We start from the raw sequence: 19,178 nt of genomic DNA, 5'->3' as shown, positions 1-19,178 counted from the left end.
TTTAAATAGACACACTCGAAGCTTAAATATACACTATGAAGGGATATCAATTAGCATTTTTCTTTTTATATTTCAGGAAGCAATCACATTTGGGCCATCTAATAAAGTGCCACCAGGGTGTAACACTGAACAGACAAACTGTTTAGGCTAGAAATTCAGCTCATGTTTTAGTCAGGTTTGAGTGTTCATTCACTGAACTCTTATGCAAATTGTCACATCAACTGTTAAGTATACCACGTTAATGATTCATATGGTAAAGAAATAAAAGCTAATGTCATTGGAGTTTCTAAGCAGTAGTATTTGTTGAGAGAAACATTACTTATCAGGAATTTTATCTCTGTCTTTCTGTCTGTCTGTCTGTCTGTCTGTCTCTCTCTCTCTCTCTCTCTCTCTCTCTCTCTCTCTCTCTCTCTCTGTGTGTGTGTGTGTGTGTGTTTGTGTTTGTTTGTGGAGCTAGAAAAGAAAGAACTCATTCTATTTTAGATATAAAGGTATTTTCCCATTAAAAAAAAAAATGTATACTTGATGATGTATCTCAGTGGCCAAAAATGTGTTCAGTAGCATGAAGCCTTGGATTTGATTCTTAGCACCCCCCAAAACTTTGTATGTATGTATGTATGTATGTATGTATGTATGTATGTGTGTATATGTATATATACATATATATGCATGATATAATAATGTTTATGTGTGTGCATTTAGTAAACATTCACTTTAAAGTTTCAAAGTATACATATATTATGTTATCTATTAATATGCATATTCTTATATACATATATGCGAGAGTTCATTTTAGTTTCTGTCCCAAAGTATCAGTCTTTTATACTTGTTAACAATAAAAGAGCCTTATCTAATTGTAAAATAAAACATGCAAGAAATCCTTTTCTCTTCAAACTTGTTGGTTCACATTGAGCCACCAGGCCAGATGGTTTAAATTCTTTTATCATTAATTATTTATTTATTCATTTTACATCCCAATCATTGTCCCCTGGAACCCATCTCACATCGTCCCTCCGCAGACAGGCAACAGCTTTAGGGACAGCACCTGTTCCAGTTATTGCAGGACCCACATGAAGACCGAGCTACACATCCGCTCCATATGTACGTGGGGCCTAGGTCCAGCTCGTATGCTGTTGGGTGGTTCAGTCTTTAAGATCCCCCATTGGTCCAAGTTAGTTGACTCTGTTGGTCTTCCTGTGGAATTCCTATCCCCTTCAGGGCCCTCAGTCCTTTTCCTTCTATAAGAGTCCCTGAGCTCTATCCAATGTTTGGCTATGGGTTTCAGTTAGTTGCTAGGTGGACCCTCTCAGAGGACAGTTATGCTAGGCTCCTGTCTGCAAGCATAACAGAGTGTCATTAATAGTGTCAGGGACTGGTGCTTGCCCATGGGATGGGTTTCAAGTTGGTCCAGTTATTGGTTGGCCTTTCCCTCAGTCTCTGCTCCATCTTTGTCCTTGTATTTCTTGTAGACAGGACAAATTATGGGTCAATAAGTTTTGTGGTTGGGTTAGTGTCCTTATTCCTTCACTAGGTATCCTACCTGGCTATCAGAGGTGGCCTCTTAAATTTCACATCCCCACTGATAGGAGTTTCAGCTAAGGTCATCCCCATTGATTCCTGGGATCCTCTCTCATCCTAGGTCTCTGTCATACCCTAGAGATGCCTCCCACCCCAGCTGCAGATTTCCCTTCATTCTCCTGACTCTCTGGGCCTCTCTCCTGTCTCTCCCCACATGATCCTGTAACTCTCCTCTCTCACCTAGATCCCCTCTTCCATCTGCTTCCTATGACTATTTTATTCTCCTGAGATTCAAACATCCTGATTGGGCCTTCCTTCTTGTTTAGCTTCTTTGGGTCTGTAGAATGTAGCGTGGTACCTGTATTTTATAGCTAATATCCACTTATCAGTGACAACTTAACCATTCATATCCTTTTGGGTCTAAGTTAACTCACTCAGAATATTTTTTAGTTTCATCCATTTGCCTGCAACACTTATGATGTCCTTGTTTTTAATAGCTGAATAATAATCCATTGTATAAATGAACCACAATTTCTGTATCCATTCTTCAACTAAGAGACATCTGAGTTGTTTGCAGTTTCTGGCTATTATGAATAAAGCTGCTATAGACATATATTGGTCCACATGTCCTTGTAGTATGGTGTATGACCAGGAGCAGGATAGTTGGGTCTTTAGGTAGAACTATTTCCAATTTCCTGAGAAACAGCCAGATTGATTTTCAGAGTAGTTGTACAAGTTTGCACTTTCATCAGCATTGAAGGACTGTTCGTTCCCCTTGCTCCACATCCTTGCCAGCATGTGCTGTAGCTTTGAGTTTTTGAACTTAGCCATTATGATGAGTATAAGATGGAATCTCAGGGTCATTTTGATTTGCAGTTTCCTGAAGACTAAGGACATTGAACATTTCTTTAAGTACTTCTCAGCCATTCGAGATTCCTTTGTTGAGAATTCTCTGTTTAGCTCTGTACCCATTTTTTATAAGCCACAAAATGTGTCCTTCTGTTACAGATGTAACAATGAGAGTGAATGGACCCAGATTCATGAGAACATCATCCGAAAGTCAAGTGCCAAGTACAGTGCCCCCAGTGCCAGCCATGGTGATGTATTTCTTTGGCTAGAAAATGTTTGGTTGCATTTGTATGTGCTAATCATGTAACACTGCGGTGGTTAGTGTTGATTGCCTATGCTGTGTAAAGTTTAATTTCCTATCCACATTTTTTTCTTCCTAGTAGTTCTTCTACTACTAGGAATTTTTTAGTAGTAGTTCTTTATGTAGTCATGTAATAGTTTGATCTTTTTAATAATGAACTCTATACACTTTGCTAAGTTGAACTCTAGTGAGGAAAGTATTTTAAGGTTTGTTACATTGCATAGTCTTTTTCTTTAACAAAAAGACAAATATCAGTATACTGTTATGTTCTTTGTGTTCCTTTTGAATGTCAGGACCATGAAGCCTGACAGTGATGAGTGAGTGGGGTCTGGAGCCAGAAGGAAAGTCTTTGATGGCAGCTTTCATCTCAGTCAACCTCATTTCCCTTACCTTCCTCTTAACCTATGTTTAAATAATTTATATATGAGTCTTAGTGAAACTTACACTGTTGATTGTTTTCTAAGTTGAATATTATTAAATTAGAACTACTTCTTAAAAGTATAATAGCTTTTTTATATATTGTTGTACATCTAATTTGTATAGAACGGTGTTTTTCCTGAGTTTCTACCTTCAAGTCATTTTATAACCTCTTTTATATAATTTCTTTTTAATCTACATAGCACTTGTTGGAAATTAAAGATTAGTTTTATACAACAGTATAAAATCTCCACAAAGCCTGGCAGTTTTCTTGCTGATAGATATTTCCCAGGTGGGAGGCCTTCAAAGGAGATCTATATCAGAGACTACAAAGGTTGAGACCTTCACTGAGGACCAATTAATTTCTCTAAATCTATAGTATGTTAGTCCTGAGACCCTTTTTCATGTTTTTTTAATTATCATTTGACAGCATTGAATATTGAACCTAGGGCCTTGCAGTTTGTCTAAGTTCATGAATGCACAACTTGTATATTTTATCCACAGTGTTCTGAATTGTATAGGGTCTGACAGACCCTGGGCCGTGCACTGAGGTGGTGGACGAAGTCAGCTCAGTTGCTATGACTTTAGTCTAGTCTGTGTTCAATGGACTAATTTTGTGTGATGTTGAGATTGCCTTAATTTTTTAGCTTTCTATTTGTGCTTCAAAATAAATAATATTTTCTACTTTGGTTATTTTTCTAAGGAACTATCAGGGCAGTGGTAATCAGCCCAGCATGTAATCTTAGGTTCTGTCTCTGGCACTGTGGCAGAAGTGATGGAAAAGAGACCAAACTTGGTGTCTTTCTTAGTACTGTGCAGTGGATAGATGTGTGGTTCTGAATAAGAAAATGTTTTGTTTCTGCAGGTCTTATTATTTCCCTTCAGCTTTTTCGTGGTGACATGGAACAGCTCCGGAGAGAAAATCCCATGATATTTAATAGAGGATTAGCAATTACAAGAAAATTGGGATTCCCTGATGTTATCATGCCAGGTAGGAAGAACTGCTTGGGTCGGGAGGGAGGTGTATTTGCAGGATGGAGTTTAGTGCTCTTTTCTTACGCAGGTGGTAGGCCCTTCAGGTGAGCTGTTAAAGTCCCTGTCTTCCAAGTCAGGTGGCTGAGTGTAGTTTCCAGCAGTAGACCTCTGGGTTTTATAAGCATTTTGTTCCTTGCCAGAAGCCCCATACCATGTTCCTCAGGGCAATATGACAGCTCAGCAGATAGGCTTTTGGGAATTTGGGTGATAAAGAGTGTCAAGATAAAATTTCTTCATTTCAAATTTCTTCATAGAGATGTGTTTTCGTAACCATGTCTGCCATTACATTCCCTAGCTGGGGATTACTTTGCAAGAATTTCCTGCTTAAGGTGAAGAATTTATCAAAATATGTGCTGACACTATCAGAGACTACCATTTGTGTAGGAATTACAGGTACATCTTAATGTAGCAGAAAATAGATCACACAAACAGTATACATAGATTTAGGTACTCTATGTATTACTGCCTGGTCATTTTCTCAGTATCTCTGGAAGTCCAGGGGAGAAAGTGGTGATGCATTGCTTCTCAAGTATGCTCTACTAGGCAAATACTAGGCTCATGCTTTCTACAAAGTGGACTCAGGTAATCCAAATGGGCTGCTAGAGCTGATGCAGCTGTTAGACGGGAAAGGCCTGGGTAGAGATTGATGGCAGGGAGTTTGATAATCAAGATGTGAAGAAATAGGGAATCTCTGAACAGGCAAATACCTGGTTGTCTGAATACAATTTAGGAGAGGCAGACCGACCCTCAGTTGAGTTTTAATTCCTTGTACAAAGCTTGGTTTGCTGAGAAGAGCCAGGTCAGGATGGACTTAACTTACTACTCCAGATGTCAACTTTAGTTCTTTCTGCTTCTTCACTAATCCTCTTGTTGGAAACATTTGCCAGTACTCACCCAAAGAGGAGTGTGACTTAAGCATAAAGAAGGCCCACAGAGTGGGTTTTGCTGCCTTCCAGCTACTCCATCTTGCCCAAATTTATTTTATATTGCCTTCATTCTCTCCCCATGGATGCTGTGAGTGCAGAGCAAGCTGCTGTGTGCAGCCTTTATTTTCTACTCATGAACACAGGGGCCTCTTTTGATGGCAAATTTAGGCCAGCTAGCTCAATTATGTTTATTGCTAAGTGCTAAGAGACTTTATGCTTATGAAGGGCTTCCATCTGCCTCTTGTACAGGTCAGTATTCCATTGGAATACTCCCATACTTTTCCTGATCCCATTCTTCAAACCTGTCTATACCCTATAATCAAGGAAAGAAAAGCTCAAACAACAGTCTCTAGTTTTGTAGCCATGGTTTTGAAAGGAGAATAGAGGCTTACCAAAATTGAGCTAATGACCTTTCAAAATTAGATGTCAAGGTGCTAACTATGGAATTATATGAGTTCTTTAAGTCCTTTCTTCTAAGTTTTTTTGTAGACTATTTGGACATTAATTTCCTGATAGCTTCTGGAATTAAAACTAACTAACCAGAATCTGGAAAGAAATAAACTCCAGTCAAAATTGTACATAAAGGCTGAGAGATAGTTCAGGCAGCAAGTAGACTGCTTCTCTTTCAAGCAGTTGCATGAGTATGTATATATATACACTTTTGTACATCTGTGTGCATGTCTCTGTATGTGCCCATGAGTGTGTTCACTCATGTGTTTGTGTATTGTGGTCAGTCTGTCTTGGGAACAATGACTGTAGGAAGAGCCTTGGAGAGTTATAAGTCCTAGCCACCTCTCCTTCTCAAACTGGGGCACTCTTCTTCTAAGAGAATATAGTACCTGGATTACAAAAGTCTCTCAGCTCCCCAGTACTGGCCACCTTACAAGAAGTTGCAACTTCATCTTCTTGACACATGGACACATGGCACAAGAACAGAAAAGAAACTGTGCCAGTAACTGTGAGCTTATCAACACTGAAGTCTGAGAAATTATAGTAAATGAAAAATTAGAATTACTCGTAAGCTGTGATCCTTATTTTTAAAGTACCCAGCATTTGGCAGAAACTGCCAGAAAACTCATATGGAGAGATCTATTTTTGTTGGGCTGGCCTAGATAGAGCTCTGTCAAAACATGCTGCTAGATAGAGCTTCATGGAGGAGTTAAGCCAGACTCTGGCACAGGTATCTCACATGTCAGCTCTAAAATGGTCTTTTTGGCGTCTTTTCATTGCTTTCTATGAAAGTCTATACACATGTCAGGTGGGTGCTATTACAGGTTGACCCTACCACACATAGCTCGTAGTTTGTTCTTTGGGGTGTGTGTGTGTGTGTATGTGTTTGTATTCATATGTCTGTGTACATATATGTATACATAGAAGCCAAAGGTTGACACTAAGTATTTTCTGTCACTTATTTTTTTGAGACAAGGCTTCACACTGAACCTGGAACTCACCAATGGTCTAGACCAGCTGACAGTCAAGCCTCTGGGAAACTTATGTCTCCGTGCTCTCACACACTAGAGTTACAAACACATGCTGCTGTACTTGGCTAGGGATCTGAATTTAGGTCCTCATGCTTGTGCAAGTAACACTGTACCAACTAAACCATCTCTTCATTTATTTTAAACTAAGCATATAAAATCTTTAATTGGTTAATCACAACATTTTTTGTTTTCTCCTTTCTTAAAGATTATGTACAAAATTTAATGGTTCTGTAGCACACCCTTAGTCTGTCCCTATGTTTTAAAAAGATGATGATTTAAAAAAAAAAAAAGATGATGATTAGGAAAGACTGGGTTCAGACAGATGTTCCTGGGGAACAAGTAGATATTTATGTCATGCCCCAGGACTCATGGGTCAGCATTTAGCCACAATAATGCCTCAGAGAATTTTGGCAGCCAATATACAGTAACCTACTTCAAATATCCTGTTGAAGAAGCTGCCCTACCCTTTCTCTAGACCATACTTAAGCCAGCAGCAGTGAGCCAACATCTTCTGTAGTCTCTTATATCTTTGCTGCAAAGCCTGTGTCCTAGGGTTAATGGAATTCCAGAATTCTTTTGTGGTTCTGTGAGAAGTACAGTGATTTAAAGCCTTGAATTTCTAAGGGTATTTAGTCTAGTCTCTAGTTGATATGGGCGAAGTTTCCAATTAGTTGGTCTTCTATCTTAATATAAAAGTCCACTTATGTATTAGTATATTGTTCTAACTAGAATAAGTCTTCCCCTAAAGCAGTGGTTCTCTACTGTTAATGTGAATCAGAATTACTTGTAAGACTTAGAAAAATAGATTATTGTAGCCACCTCAATAGTTTGTGCTTTTTTTTTTTTTTTTTTTTTTTTGAGTCAGGGCCTAGCAGTTTGGCTTTCTTACCAGCTCTTAGGTAATGGTGGTGCTGGTTGGGAACTTCTTTAAGAACTGTGTCTTAGGCCTGAGGTGGTTAAGTGGTTAAGGGTATTCACTGCTCTTGCAGAAGGCTGGAGTTCAGTTCCCAGTTCTCATATTGTGCGGGTCATAAATATGGTAACTATAGCTTCAGGGGATCTGACTCTCTCAGATGGGCTTCAAAGACATAAAAGTACATATGTGCATGTGTGTACATGCATACACATACACATACACATTTGAAAATTAAAAAGGTTTTAGAAAGAACCATGTTTAAAGCTGGCCAGATGGTTAATGGAGTAAAAGTACTTGGTGTGTAAGTCTGAGTTTGATCCCCCAGAACCCACAGTGGAACTAGCTCCTGAAAGTTGTCCTCTGACCTCTATACATACATCAGAGCTCCCCCATAAACTCATACTCATGCACACATAATACATGCATTGCATACACACTCATAATAACAGTAAATGAAATTTAAATTCAAACTAAAAGAGAGTGTACCATCACTTAGAAAGTATTCTGCATTGGATGTGGGTAGTTTGTTCCTGCTGAGTCAGATCTAAGTTCAACAGGATTTGTCCCTGGATTGCTCTGGACTTGCACATTAGAGAACAGCTATACACACTCACTAGCCCTCTTAAGGGCCCTCTGATTTTTGCCTTTGTGCTGTAAATACACTCTTGTCATTTTCTTTGATCCTTAATAAAAAGTGCATGTTTCATCACTGACCTACAAGTGATGTTTCTTTCTCTTTTCCTGTTTGTTTTAATTGTTCTTGTTTTTCTCTGTGCTGTCCCCCTCATTCTCGCCCCTTTCTTTCTGATGCAGAGATGAAGATAGTTGGGTGTAAGTTCTTGATTTTGTGTGTCCTGACTGCTTATTGCCTGCCTTGTTCCCATCACCATTTGTTTCATGGAATGTTCCAATCCTGGGTTGGGGTGTCATGGACATTATTAATCCTTCATCAGTCTCACCTTCCTGGATAACTGACAAGAACTAAAAGAGAAGCTACTAGCCTAATCTAAAACACCATATATTTTGGGGGGTGATTTATTAAGATCTGAGGGTATTTAAAAATATCTTAACAAGTCTGTAGTGTGTAGAAAGAGGAAAGAGCTTTTAAATGAGACATAGACATGGTGCATTTGTTACTCCAGTTATAAAGAAAATGGGAGTTCTTATTCTGAGCCACACAGTCAGAACAGCAAAAATTTTTCTCTTTAGTTATGCTAAGACATAGCTCATATAGGACAAACATATACAAGCAAGACTTTGGGGAAGAATTAGCCACAAGTCCAATGTTAGTTCAACTTGCTATGGATGTGTTTGTGGGATTATGGTTAGTCTTTACCTAATGAGGTTTTGGCCATATCTCTAAAGTGTAGAATGTAAGCCAGTTCATACACCCAAATCTGTATGGACCTCATTGAGCTTTTCTACCAGGGTGGAGTTGCAGATAGACCAGAACGATGTGATACATATAACCCAAAACTCCCAAGCAAGGTTTTAGTACTTAACAAAAGATAGTCTTGCTAACAGAATGTTCTGGTGTCTGAACTAGATAGAAATTCTGTTATCAATAAGGAGACTACCAGGAGAAACAAGTATGCCGCATGCAGTGTTTCTTCAGACTCACTACGATGCACATTTTGGGAGGCCAGACTGTCAGAGTACTCCCCTGCCTGCTAAGGTTTCAGGCCAGTTCCTGTCATGAAGATGAGGCTTCAAGTTCAGACCTTTACTTCCAGAAATCGTTTCTGTAGGTTCATAGGAATCTGCATATTTTTAAATATATAGTAGAAGTTACACACTCACTCTCTCTATCTCTATCTCTCTCTCTCTCTCTCTATCTCTCTCTGTCTCTCTCTCTCTCTCTCTCTCTCTCTCTCTCTCTCTCTCTCTCTCACACACACACACACACACACACACACACACACCTCCTGAGCCAAATCCAGGCAGAAGGCTTTTATTTTATTTTATTTTATTTGTGCACTTGCCAGCCAAAAATGTTTGTATTTTGTCTATTAGACAGTATCTCTCTGTATAATATAGATTGATTTTGAACTAGCTCCTTCTACCTCAGAATTTTTTTAACATAATAAAGGATTGTGAACACAAGATATGCAACTGACCCACAATATCTAAATTACTACTAGATCTGTATAGGAAGCTTGCCTACCGCTGCCTTCTGTTAAGTAACTAGTCTGTTGACCTGCTGCTATACCAACAGCTGACACTGGGTATTATTATAAGAGCTGTGAAAGAGGGGGAGACAATTTATTCTGAAGCACTCTTACAAGAATGAACCCAATTAATTCATCTCCAGGCAAGAAACAATGTTGCATGGCACCCAAGTACTAATATTAAACACTTAGGGAAATAAAATGTGAAGTCCCCTGCTATCATTAGAAAATAGACAGTGCCTAGCAAAGAGAGGCAGGAACACCAAGCTCCATTCCTAAATTAGGACAGCCCTTAGCAGGACAACTCTCTGCACTGCCACATTCTCCATAAAAAAAAAACCTCACCTTCCCAGCATGTTCCATACTGCCTGCCTAGGGGCTGCCCAGGCCTATGCTCTTTAGAAAACTTAAGCACTGCCCTCTCAGCAAGCCACCATGGTGTAAACTAGGAAGAATATTAAAATCACCTAGCGATATTTTTGTAAATATATGTACACAAGACCCACTATAATCCCAATGGGTAGATGCTACGAATCCATCTTTTATCATGTTTTCTAAGTGATTAAAATACAGCCAGCCAGGCACTAGCATACATATGTTCAAAACTAGCACTCAAGCCCTCTCTTGCCCATCTGCAGCCCAAAGTGCCTGTCATCTTTCCTCCCTGGAAAAATTTCTTGCAGTCAATGAGTGTTAATTTTTTTTCCCTTAAGATAGTGCCTTAACCTTGATGCATGATCCCATTGATGGGTTTTGGGAACATACAGTGTGCATTGGGGAGCAGCTGAAGAATGGGAAATCACCGGAAGAGTTCCTGGAAGGTGTACTTTGGCTGCTCACACCTGCTTTTTAGGTTTTCTCCTAATTCCAGGACAATTAGTGGAGAGTGTGATTTTAGTGATGCCACGGAGACCTTTTGACAAGAAGCTTGTCAGAACTTCTAGTAACATTAACCTCCACAGGATATCATTTTTTAAAATGAGATACAATTTGCAAAATTATAACTTATAAGGCAATCTGTTACCCTCCTGAGATTATCTCTGGTCTAGCACTGTCTTTTGTCTAAATAAAAAGCAACTAGGGACATGGTGAGATCAAGCTGCTTCAGACTCCAGAGGGCAGTATTTGCATTAAAACCTTTGAAGGGCATCACAGAGGCACTCTGTTTGAAAAAGAGTAAAAAATGCAAGGAATATCTACCTTAGCCCTTTATTTTAAAATTGCTAGCACTTTCGCATAAAATGCCCTGCTCAAAAACTATGAGCTCATTAAATAAAACCACACAGACTAAATTTTGTCATTAACAGTCTGCAAGGTAAGACCTGCTTTTGTCTTATCATTCTGTATTGTTATTACTAAGTTTGAAATATTTTGATGCCAAGGGTAGGTTTATTGGTGACCTACATATAAAGCCATAGACACAAAAAGTGTGTATGTGTTAGAAGAATATTTCAAAGAGCCAGCAGATACCTGCTTTTAAAAGCCATATGTACTGTCTCTAAAATAACTCCCAGAAACTGGGAACCAGGTAGAGCAAGCTTCTGGTCTCTAGATTAGATAGTAAACTATCTTATCAGTTAATGCTAAGGTATTTTTAAAACTGAATTATTACTTAAATCTCATAGGAAAGCTAATATGCAACTAAAAGTCTTTTGTTAGAGACAGTCTCAGGTATTAAAATTTGCACATATTATCTGACTCATTCCTTGATAGTAACAATAGTCAGTAGTACATTTCTCTGTTACATTTGAATTTTAGACATTAGGGACTTTCAGTACACCCAGGACTAATTCTATCCAGTTTGTTACCAGACAATAACAAACTGATAAATTAGTTTTCCTTTCTTGTCTGCCTTCCCCACCTTACCCATACACCTCAGTACTATTAATGGTATGCTAGGGAGGCTGAAACAAAGGAAGCAGATTAATGTTCTAAATTTATCAGAATTTAAAGCACATACTACCCAATAAAAGAGAAACAGTTGAGAAAATTACAGAAATAGACATCCTCAAAGCTGCCCACATTTGCAGTATTCATGTATGAACTTAGATATATTTTTTCCATTCATGAGAGCCTCAGAGAACAAGCTGGCTTTCAATACTGGAGAAAGTTCTTTATGCTCCTGAAGAAATATTTGTCATGGACTGCTCTTCTCTACTTGAGCCAAGTTATTTTGAAAACTGTGTTTGTCCATAAGTGTGATTGTTCGGTTGCACTTCTAGACTAGGAGGGTGACCTGAAGAATGGAAGGAAGAGTCATGAAGACCTCAAAATAACCTGTGCATATAGGCCAGACCTAGTCAGAGTTTGAAGCCTAAGTCACATTGAAAGTCAAGAGGGAGAGACAGTGGTTCAAGAAAGACAGCAGTGCCACTTGTATCTGACCAAACCAGGATGCTTACTTGCTAACCAAAACCAAATTTTGTTTCTCTCATTGACTCCAGGTTATAAACATATTTTGATAAATCTCCAAGAAAGAAGTAGCGTGTCCTTTATTCAGACTCTGAAGCTTTGAGAGTTATAAAAAGAAAACTATAAAAGAAGAATTACTTAGGGGAAAGAAAAGGGACTAGCAGCAAGACAGACATCATTAAAATAAGTTCTAAAATCTTCCTTCTTTGTGGGACTTATACTATAGCCATCTTGGAGGGGAGAACCTGAGTAGTCTGAACACCATTGATCCAAACTAGGATTATCTAAGTAAGCTGTAGTGAACACCTTTAGAGAATACATAACTAACTTGAGGACTGCTGCACTGCTGTTGGTGGACAGTCCATTGTTATTAACCAAGCTTGGAATGCCCAGAGGACTCAAATGATAGCCTGATGTTCCATGCAGTTGGGGCACTGTGGTGTCTGTGGTCGTGAGCACATTGCATTTTCCCCCCTCAACAGGTGATATCCGCAATGATTTGTACCTAACACTGGAGAAGGGGGACTTTGAAAGAGGGGGAAAGAGTGTACAAAAGAATATTGAAGTAACCATGTATGTACTTTATGCAGATGGAGAAATCTTGAAGGTAAGGCTTGTTAGTAATTTAGAATGAAAGCTAGTGTGTTTCCATGGACTGGATTTGTCCCGAAGCTTATTCCCTTTAGGCAGGACTGAATTCAGTTGCTCCATAGAAAAATGACACATTTATGCAGCATGGTTTGAAAAGGATTCCTAATGTCATATAGTCCTCACACTAGTCCTTCCAAGTGTCTGACCTGCATGCCTGTAGCCCCAGTTTAGACATACTCCCTTTAGTTCTGCCCTGCATGTTACCTGTTCTCCATTCTGTCAAGCACAGAGCCGCCTATTTTTTTCTGGTGGTTACTAGGTCCTACTTTCCCTTTTTACTATTTGAGATAGCATTATGTTATAATTTGATTGAGGGTGGGATTTAGATATCCTCTTGGTGCCAGGTTTAGAGCAGAAAAGAACAGATTCAGTCCTAGAAAATTATTTCCAGTAATACTTCACATGGATTCTTTGCCATTCTTCATTGAAAATGGGGACTTACCTAGAGGGCTAATTTTTAAGGTTGTCTGTTTTTTCCTCAGTCCTGTCATAGTAAAGACCATGGTGAACAACAGTTAGACTTCATTTCTAGTGCACTTGTCAAATCAGCCTTTTACGAGCCTCACTTTGGTGTGCTGGCTAAAACCCCATGAGGCAGACAGAATAGAAATTACTAGCTTTACTATACAGAGGAAAAGGGCAAAATTAGTTGAAATCATCTCCCAAAACAGACAGAAATAAAGGAGAATGTTTACAGAGATAAGACAGTGATTTGTGCATCACTGTAAAACATAAAGTAAACTTAACGTAATGTTGAGATAGGCATGATCATTGCTTACGTAAGAACGTGCCAGAGAAGCAGAGCTATGAACCACTCATGCATGTGTGGGAAGGGAGCTTTCCTTAATTTTGTTGCCCCAAACTCCTTGCCAGGCAAGGGGTAGACCAGTACTAAGTCTGCATCTTTGTAGTAATGTTTAAAGGCTAGAGTCAAATTAAATCTGATCTATCTTGCCTTATGGAAAGTTAACAGAGATAACCTAAAATAGCTCAACATGGCATTAAGGAAAATTAGGAAGCAGTCTTTGTCTCTTAACTTAGGATTCCTTCTTGGTCTGATAAGGTGTCATGAGTGATGATTTTTCCCATGGAACTCCTTACTGCCCTTCTCAGCAAGAGAGACTTACCATGGTGATGCAGAGGCACCAGCCAGCTCCTCCAGCTTATCAGCTTGTGTAGTCACCTCTGAGCCAAGGGTAACAGGAATGCTATGACTGCCACCAGGAATGCCCAGCCTTTTGACATTTTTGTTGTCATCTACAAATGTCCTGGGCATCATTCATAGCTATCCTCAGATGTATGTGGCCCATGATGGGTCTCTGATTGGATATTCCTGGCATAATTACACTATCTATGCAGTTACTTCCAAAAGTACTGAATTTAAGTCAAATACATTATCATCTGGTCAGGTGCAAAAATACCATCTTCATATAGGATAAAATATTCTAATAACAGAGAAATTGAGGTGCTTCTTTTAAAAAAAATTTATTCACTTTACATCCTAATACCAGTTCCTCCTCTTCCCCTCAGTACCTCCTCACAAAGATCCTCCCCTCACCCCCATCTCCTTTTTCCCTGAGGAGAGGTACCCCCCACACAAGGCTTATGGAGTCACTGTAGGCCGAGGCCTATTCTTCCTGCTGAGGAAAGGGGGTGGCCCAGTTTGAGGAACAGGATCGACAGGCAGGCGACAGATTTGGGGACAGCCCCCACTGCAGTTGTTGGGGTAGCTGCACGAAGACCGAGCTACACTTTTGCTACATATGTGCAGGGGTGGGGGCAGGGCTAAGTGCTGCTCCTGTGGATATAACAGCTTGTTTTCTTCTTTTCCAGGACTGTATCAGCTTGGGTTCAGGAGAGCCAAATAGGAGTTCCTATCACTCCTTTGTTCTCTACCACAGTAATAGTCCTCGGTGGGGAGAAATTATCAAACTACCTATTCCCATTGACAGATTCCGGGGCTCCCATCTCCGCTTTGAGTTCAGACATTGTTCCAGTGAGTGAAACCTCCCTTCATAATCCCTTGAGAATAAAAATATAACTCTATTCTCGAAGTAGAATTGTGAGAATTCTTGTTCTCAGGGCTTAAAAATGAGGAAACAGAAATAAACAGACATAGGATATCATCAGAGTCCGTCTTGGACTATAAACTCAGTGGTTCAAAACCTCGGGATTTGGGACTGAAGAGATGGCTCAGCAGCTAAGAGCAGTCATTCTTCTTAAGGACCTGAATTCAGTTTCCAACACTGACATCACATGATTCACAATGACCTGTAACTCCAGCTCCAAAGGATTTGATGTCCTCTTCTGGCCTCACATGACATGTGGAGTGCACATGTGGTTGCACATACACACACATAAATAAAAACAATTTTGTAAAAACATCCTTGGGATCTAATAGTGGCTTTATCTAGTATCTAAGATGTCCAATGTTATTAGGACTATTTTCCTTCATACTTACTGAACTACTTTAAAGAACGCTTTTTTTTTTTTGTCTTATCAAGACCAGAAATTTAGTTTCTGCTGTGGTCTTATAGCCTGTAATGCCTTGAAATATTAAATGGAAATGCAGACCAACATATTCCTCATTATCCTTCAGTCAGATTGCTAAGGTTAAGAGTGTGAGTGACAAGTATAAGGCAATTTCTAATAGTTGTCTCCGCTTGCAGCAAAGGACAAAGGGGAAAAGAAACTCTTCGGCTTTGCGTTCTCTCCACTGATGCGCGATGATGGCACCACACTCTCAGATGATATTCATGAGCTGTATGTGTATAAGGTATGGGCCTGGCTTTCTTCCATCTCCTTTCCTCACTGTGCTCATTCTCAAGTATGATCTCATTTACGTGGTTTTCATTGGTCAGGCCAGTGGATTGGACATAGTACACTGATGGGTGACAATAAGACAGCTGTGGTCAGGCTTTCCCTCTCTAGGTATATTGGTTTTTCTCCCACAACTAATGCCAACAAGTCTGAAAAATCAATTACCAACTCTTCTATGCAGTTATCATTTTAACTAATATATTTTAAGTCCTGCTATTTGAGATTATGATGTTCTCAGTTGCCACAGCATAGCTGCTAACCAGTGTTGCTTAAACATCAGATAGAGGCCACATATCCTTTTGTGTTGTGGGAAATTTATGAACAGAAAGCACTCAGAGAACCTGCAGCCTTAGGAAGATAGTAATAAACATTATCTCAGAAGCCCCTTGTTTCTATATAGTGCGTGCTCAGGGAATAATACTCTCTGCTCCTCTCTCTCCATACAGTGTGATGAGAATAGCACATTTAACAACCACGCCCTGTATCTGGGCCTGCCCTGCTGCAAAGAAGACTACAACGGCTGCCCTAATATTCCCTCCAGCCTCATCTTCCAGCGTAGCACCAAAGAGTCTTTCTTTATTTCTACACAACTCTCTTCTACCAAACTCACACAAAATGGTAGGTAATGGCACCTACAAGGTACATTCCAGTTGCTGCTTCCACATGGCTTGCATGTTCTAGGAGACAGGCTGCTCCTTCATGACTTAACAGGGAGTTGCTCAACAATAATAGCCTACAAAGTTGCCCATAGCTATGTAGTTTGGGGTTCCCATCTAGGGTGTACAGTTGTATTTTTCTCCTTTTTTTTTTTCAGCACTTAAAAAAACTTATCAGATTCTGTCACCACTAGTTTTGTCTCCCTAGATCCCACCTGTCTGTCTGAAAGAGTCTGGGCCTTGCTCAGCTTTATAAAGCTCACTCCTTTGGGGGCTTACTTTCTAGTGGACCTCCTTGCTCTGCTGAAATGGAAGGCCTTCCCAGACCGGATCATGGACATACTAGGGCGGTTGCGGCATGTCAGTGGGGAAGAAATTGTTAAGGTATGTATGTCTCTCACCCAGTCTAAGCACACTCTCCGAGGCAGACTATGGGCAAGATGCCTTCCCTGTAATTTTTGCTAGTAAGCCTCCAAGGCCATTTCTCCTAATACATAATGGATGGATAGGAAAAACTGGGGAGGCTTTTCTTCTTTTTTTTTTTTTAAGTTTCTTTCCTATTTTAATTTTCTTAAAGAAAAGTTTATTATCTCTTAAGAATTATGTAATACATATAATTATAAAATAATTGTAATTATATATATAATATCATAGGGACCCTTTTCAATTTAAATAGAGAGTTGCAAAATAATAATAGCCCACAAAGTTGTCCATGGTTGTATAGTTAGTTGTAGGGTTCCCATCTAGGGTGTGCAGATAGATAGATAGATAGATAGATAGACAGAGAGAGAGAGAGAGAGAGAGAAAGAGAGAGAGAGAGAGAGAGATTGATTTAGTTTCTGCTATGGTCATGGTAGCCTGTAAAGCCTTTTAATATTATATGTAATATATATTATAGTCACATATAAAATAATTTTAATTATTTATAATATAAATACATATAATTATTATAATTTAAATTATAAGCCCTATCTCATGACTTATTTTACTTCCCACAGAAAAAAATGATAATAAAGGATAGCAGTAAAGAGCATTTGCTCAGAATCAGTCCCAGTGGCTGTGCTATCTGAATTTGTTTTCTTCTCTCTAGGTCTTTGTTGTTTTCCTTACTTTATAGCCTTAAACACATAAACCTGAGCTTTTGATTATAAACACTTGAAGACTGTCAATTAATTTGAACTGTTGGTTTTGCCCTATTTCTTGCCTAGAGGCCATACTAGGGAAGTTCTTATCTTCTAGCACAGCTGCTTTCTCTATATATCCTTGTGACATGTCTCATCCAAACACTGCCCTTCCTAGGTGTGTTCTCAAGACTGCTCTGGGTAGCATGTTTGCCCAGCTGCCTTTAGCTTAAGATGCACCAAGCACTTCTCATAGCACAAGACCAGCAGGAAAATATTACACAGTAGGCCAAGCGCTACTGAAGAAAGAGGAAGAGCTTTGGATTTCACATAAATAGCAATAGATCTACCCTAGTTTGCCTCATGCTGTTTTGAGATAAATTGTACATGTTGTATCATTTACATGCTTTGATTGATAAGGTAATAGAGTTTTCATTTTCCAAGGTATCCCAAGCACCCATTGTCATTTACTATTATATTCTTTGCTTTCGCAGCCTTAAAAAGAGGGGAAGCATATACTAAAAAGAAAAAAAAAATTGCAACAAACAACACTGACAGTTCCCCCACCCCCAACACTGCCAGATTTTTATCTACATTGAGAACCCTCATTGGCTGAATTTTTCTTTCTCCTCAGTCTAATTTCTAAACCAAAACATAGCTTTGTTTAGATGAAGCCTGACGTACTGTAACCTCATCCAGATATACTCCACATAACTAGGCTACAGTAGAGAGCAAGAGACAGCTGGACTCTTTCCAGCCCCAGAACCGTGGTCTCAAAATAAGTATAGTATCAGAACCACTATTTTTATTTCAAAACAGGTATTCTATCTGGAGTTTTTTTTAAGTTTTTTCAAAACAGGGTTTCTCTGTGTAGCCCTGGCTATCCTGGAACTCAGTCTGTAGACCAGGCTGGACTCGAACTCAAAAATCCACCTGCCTCTGCCTCCCAAGTACTGGGATTAAAGGCATGCGCCACCACTGCCCAGCTCTATCTGAATTTTTTATAATTGCTTTTTCTTTTGAAGTCTAGCATTCACCCAATAAGAAGAGCCACTTTAGATCTTCTGTAAGATCATTGATCTATGTAAAGCCCCAGCTGTCTACCTAGTTGTTCCTTTGCTAGGCAGAGACAGGTGCTAGATGTGTTTGTCATGTTTTTAAGATTCTTGGAGAGTTTGATTGTTTACTGGGGGCTAAAGTCACTGCTGTATGAAAATTTGGCCATGTGTCCTGAGACATGAACCCTTCATTTCTTGTGTTGTCACAGTTTCTGCAGGATATCTTAGATACTCTCTTTGTGATTTTGGATGATAATACAGAGAAATATGGCCTTTTGGTTTTTCAGTCTCTGGTAAGTCATTTCCTAAATTTTGATTCATTTTTTTTTCTTTCATACAATACATCCCAACCACAGCTTCTCCTCCCTTCAACCCTCCCAGTTCCCCCACCTCTCCTTTCCCCCAGATCTCCTCCACCCTCTTCTAGCCCTAGAAAAGAGCCAGGCTTCCAGGGACATTGACCAAACATGGCACAAGATACAATAAGACCAGGCACAAACTCTCTCATCAAGGCTGGACAAAAAGTGGTCCCAAGAGCAAGCAAGGAGAGTCAGAGACAGCCATCACTCCTACTGTCAGGATTCCCTCCCTAAAAAACCCAAGCCAACAACTATAACATATGCAAAGGACCTAGTGCAGACTCATACAGGCTCCACAATTGCCACTTCAGTCTCTGTGAGCCCCCGTGAGTCCTGCTTGGTTGATTTCTCTACTGATGCTCTCCCAGCCTCAACCCCTTTGCTTCTCACAGTTCTTCCTCCCTCTCTTTAGTGGAATTCTCCAAGCTCCAAGGGGAGGGACATGATAGACCTGGGCTGGCTGGCGCTCTCTCTCTCTCTCTCTCTCTCT

At 39.6% G+C, this 19,178-nt stretch overlaps 1 protein-coding gene across 10 annotated transcripts in view; it reads left to right on the top strand.

Annotated features, from left to right (window-relative positions):
• The window catches only part of Dock3 (dedicator of cytokinesis 3), a 299,780-nt gene that overhangs the window by 187,447 nt on the left and 93,155 nt on the right, over positions 1 to 19,178 (top strand). For all 10 annotated transcript variants that reach the window (XM_031343655.1, XM_031343658.1, XM_031343657.1 and 7 more), the window contains 8 exons: positions 2,527 to 2,615; positions 3,951 to 4,076; positions 12,506 to 12,630; positions 14,508 to 14,670; positions 15,344 to 15,450; positions 15,941 to 16,112; positions 16,437 to 16,534; positions 18,539 to 18,622. In XM_031343655.1, the coding sequence (XP_031199515.1) occupies positions 2,527 to 2,615; positions 3,951 to 4,076; positions 12,506 to 12,630; positions 14,508 to 14,670; positions 15,344 to 15,450; positions 15,941 to 16,112; positions 16,437 to 16,534; positions 18,539 to 18,622 (964 nt within the window). The remainder of the gene's footprint in view (positions 1 to 2,526; positions 2,616 to 3,950; positions 4,077 to 12,505; positions 12,631 to 14,507; positions 14,671 to 15,343; positions 15,451 to 15,940; positions 16,113 to 16,436; positions 16,535 to 18,538; positions 18,623 to 19,178) is intronic.

This window comes from Mastomys coucha, unplaced genomic scaffold, assembly GCF_008632895.1.
Source record: "Mastomys coucha isolate ucsf_1 unplaced genomic scaffold, UCSF_Mcou_1 pScaffold23, whole genome shotgun sequence".
Lineage (NCBI taxonomy): Eukaryota > Metazoa > Chordata > Mammalia > Rodentia > Muridae > Mastomys > Mastomys coucha.
Note: the sequence above shows the minus strand (reverse complement) of the source record. Positions and strands in the feature narration are given on the sequence as shown.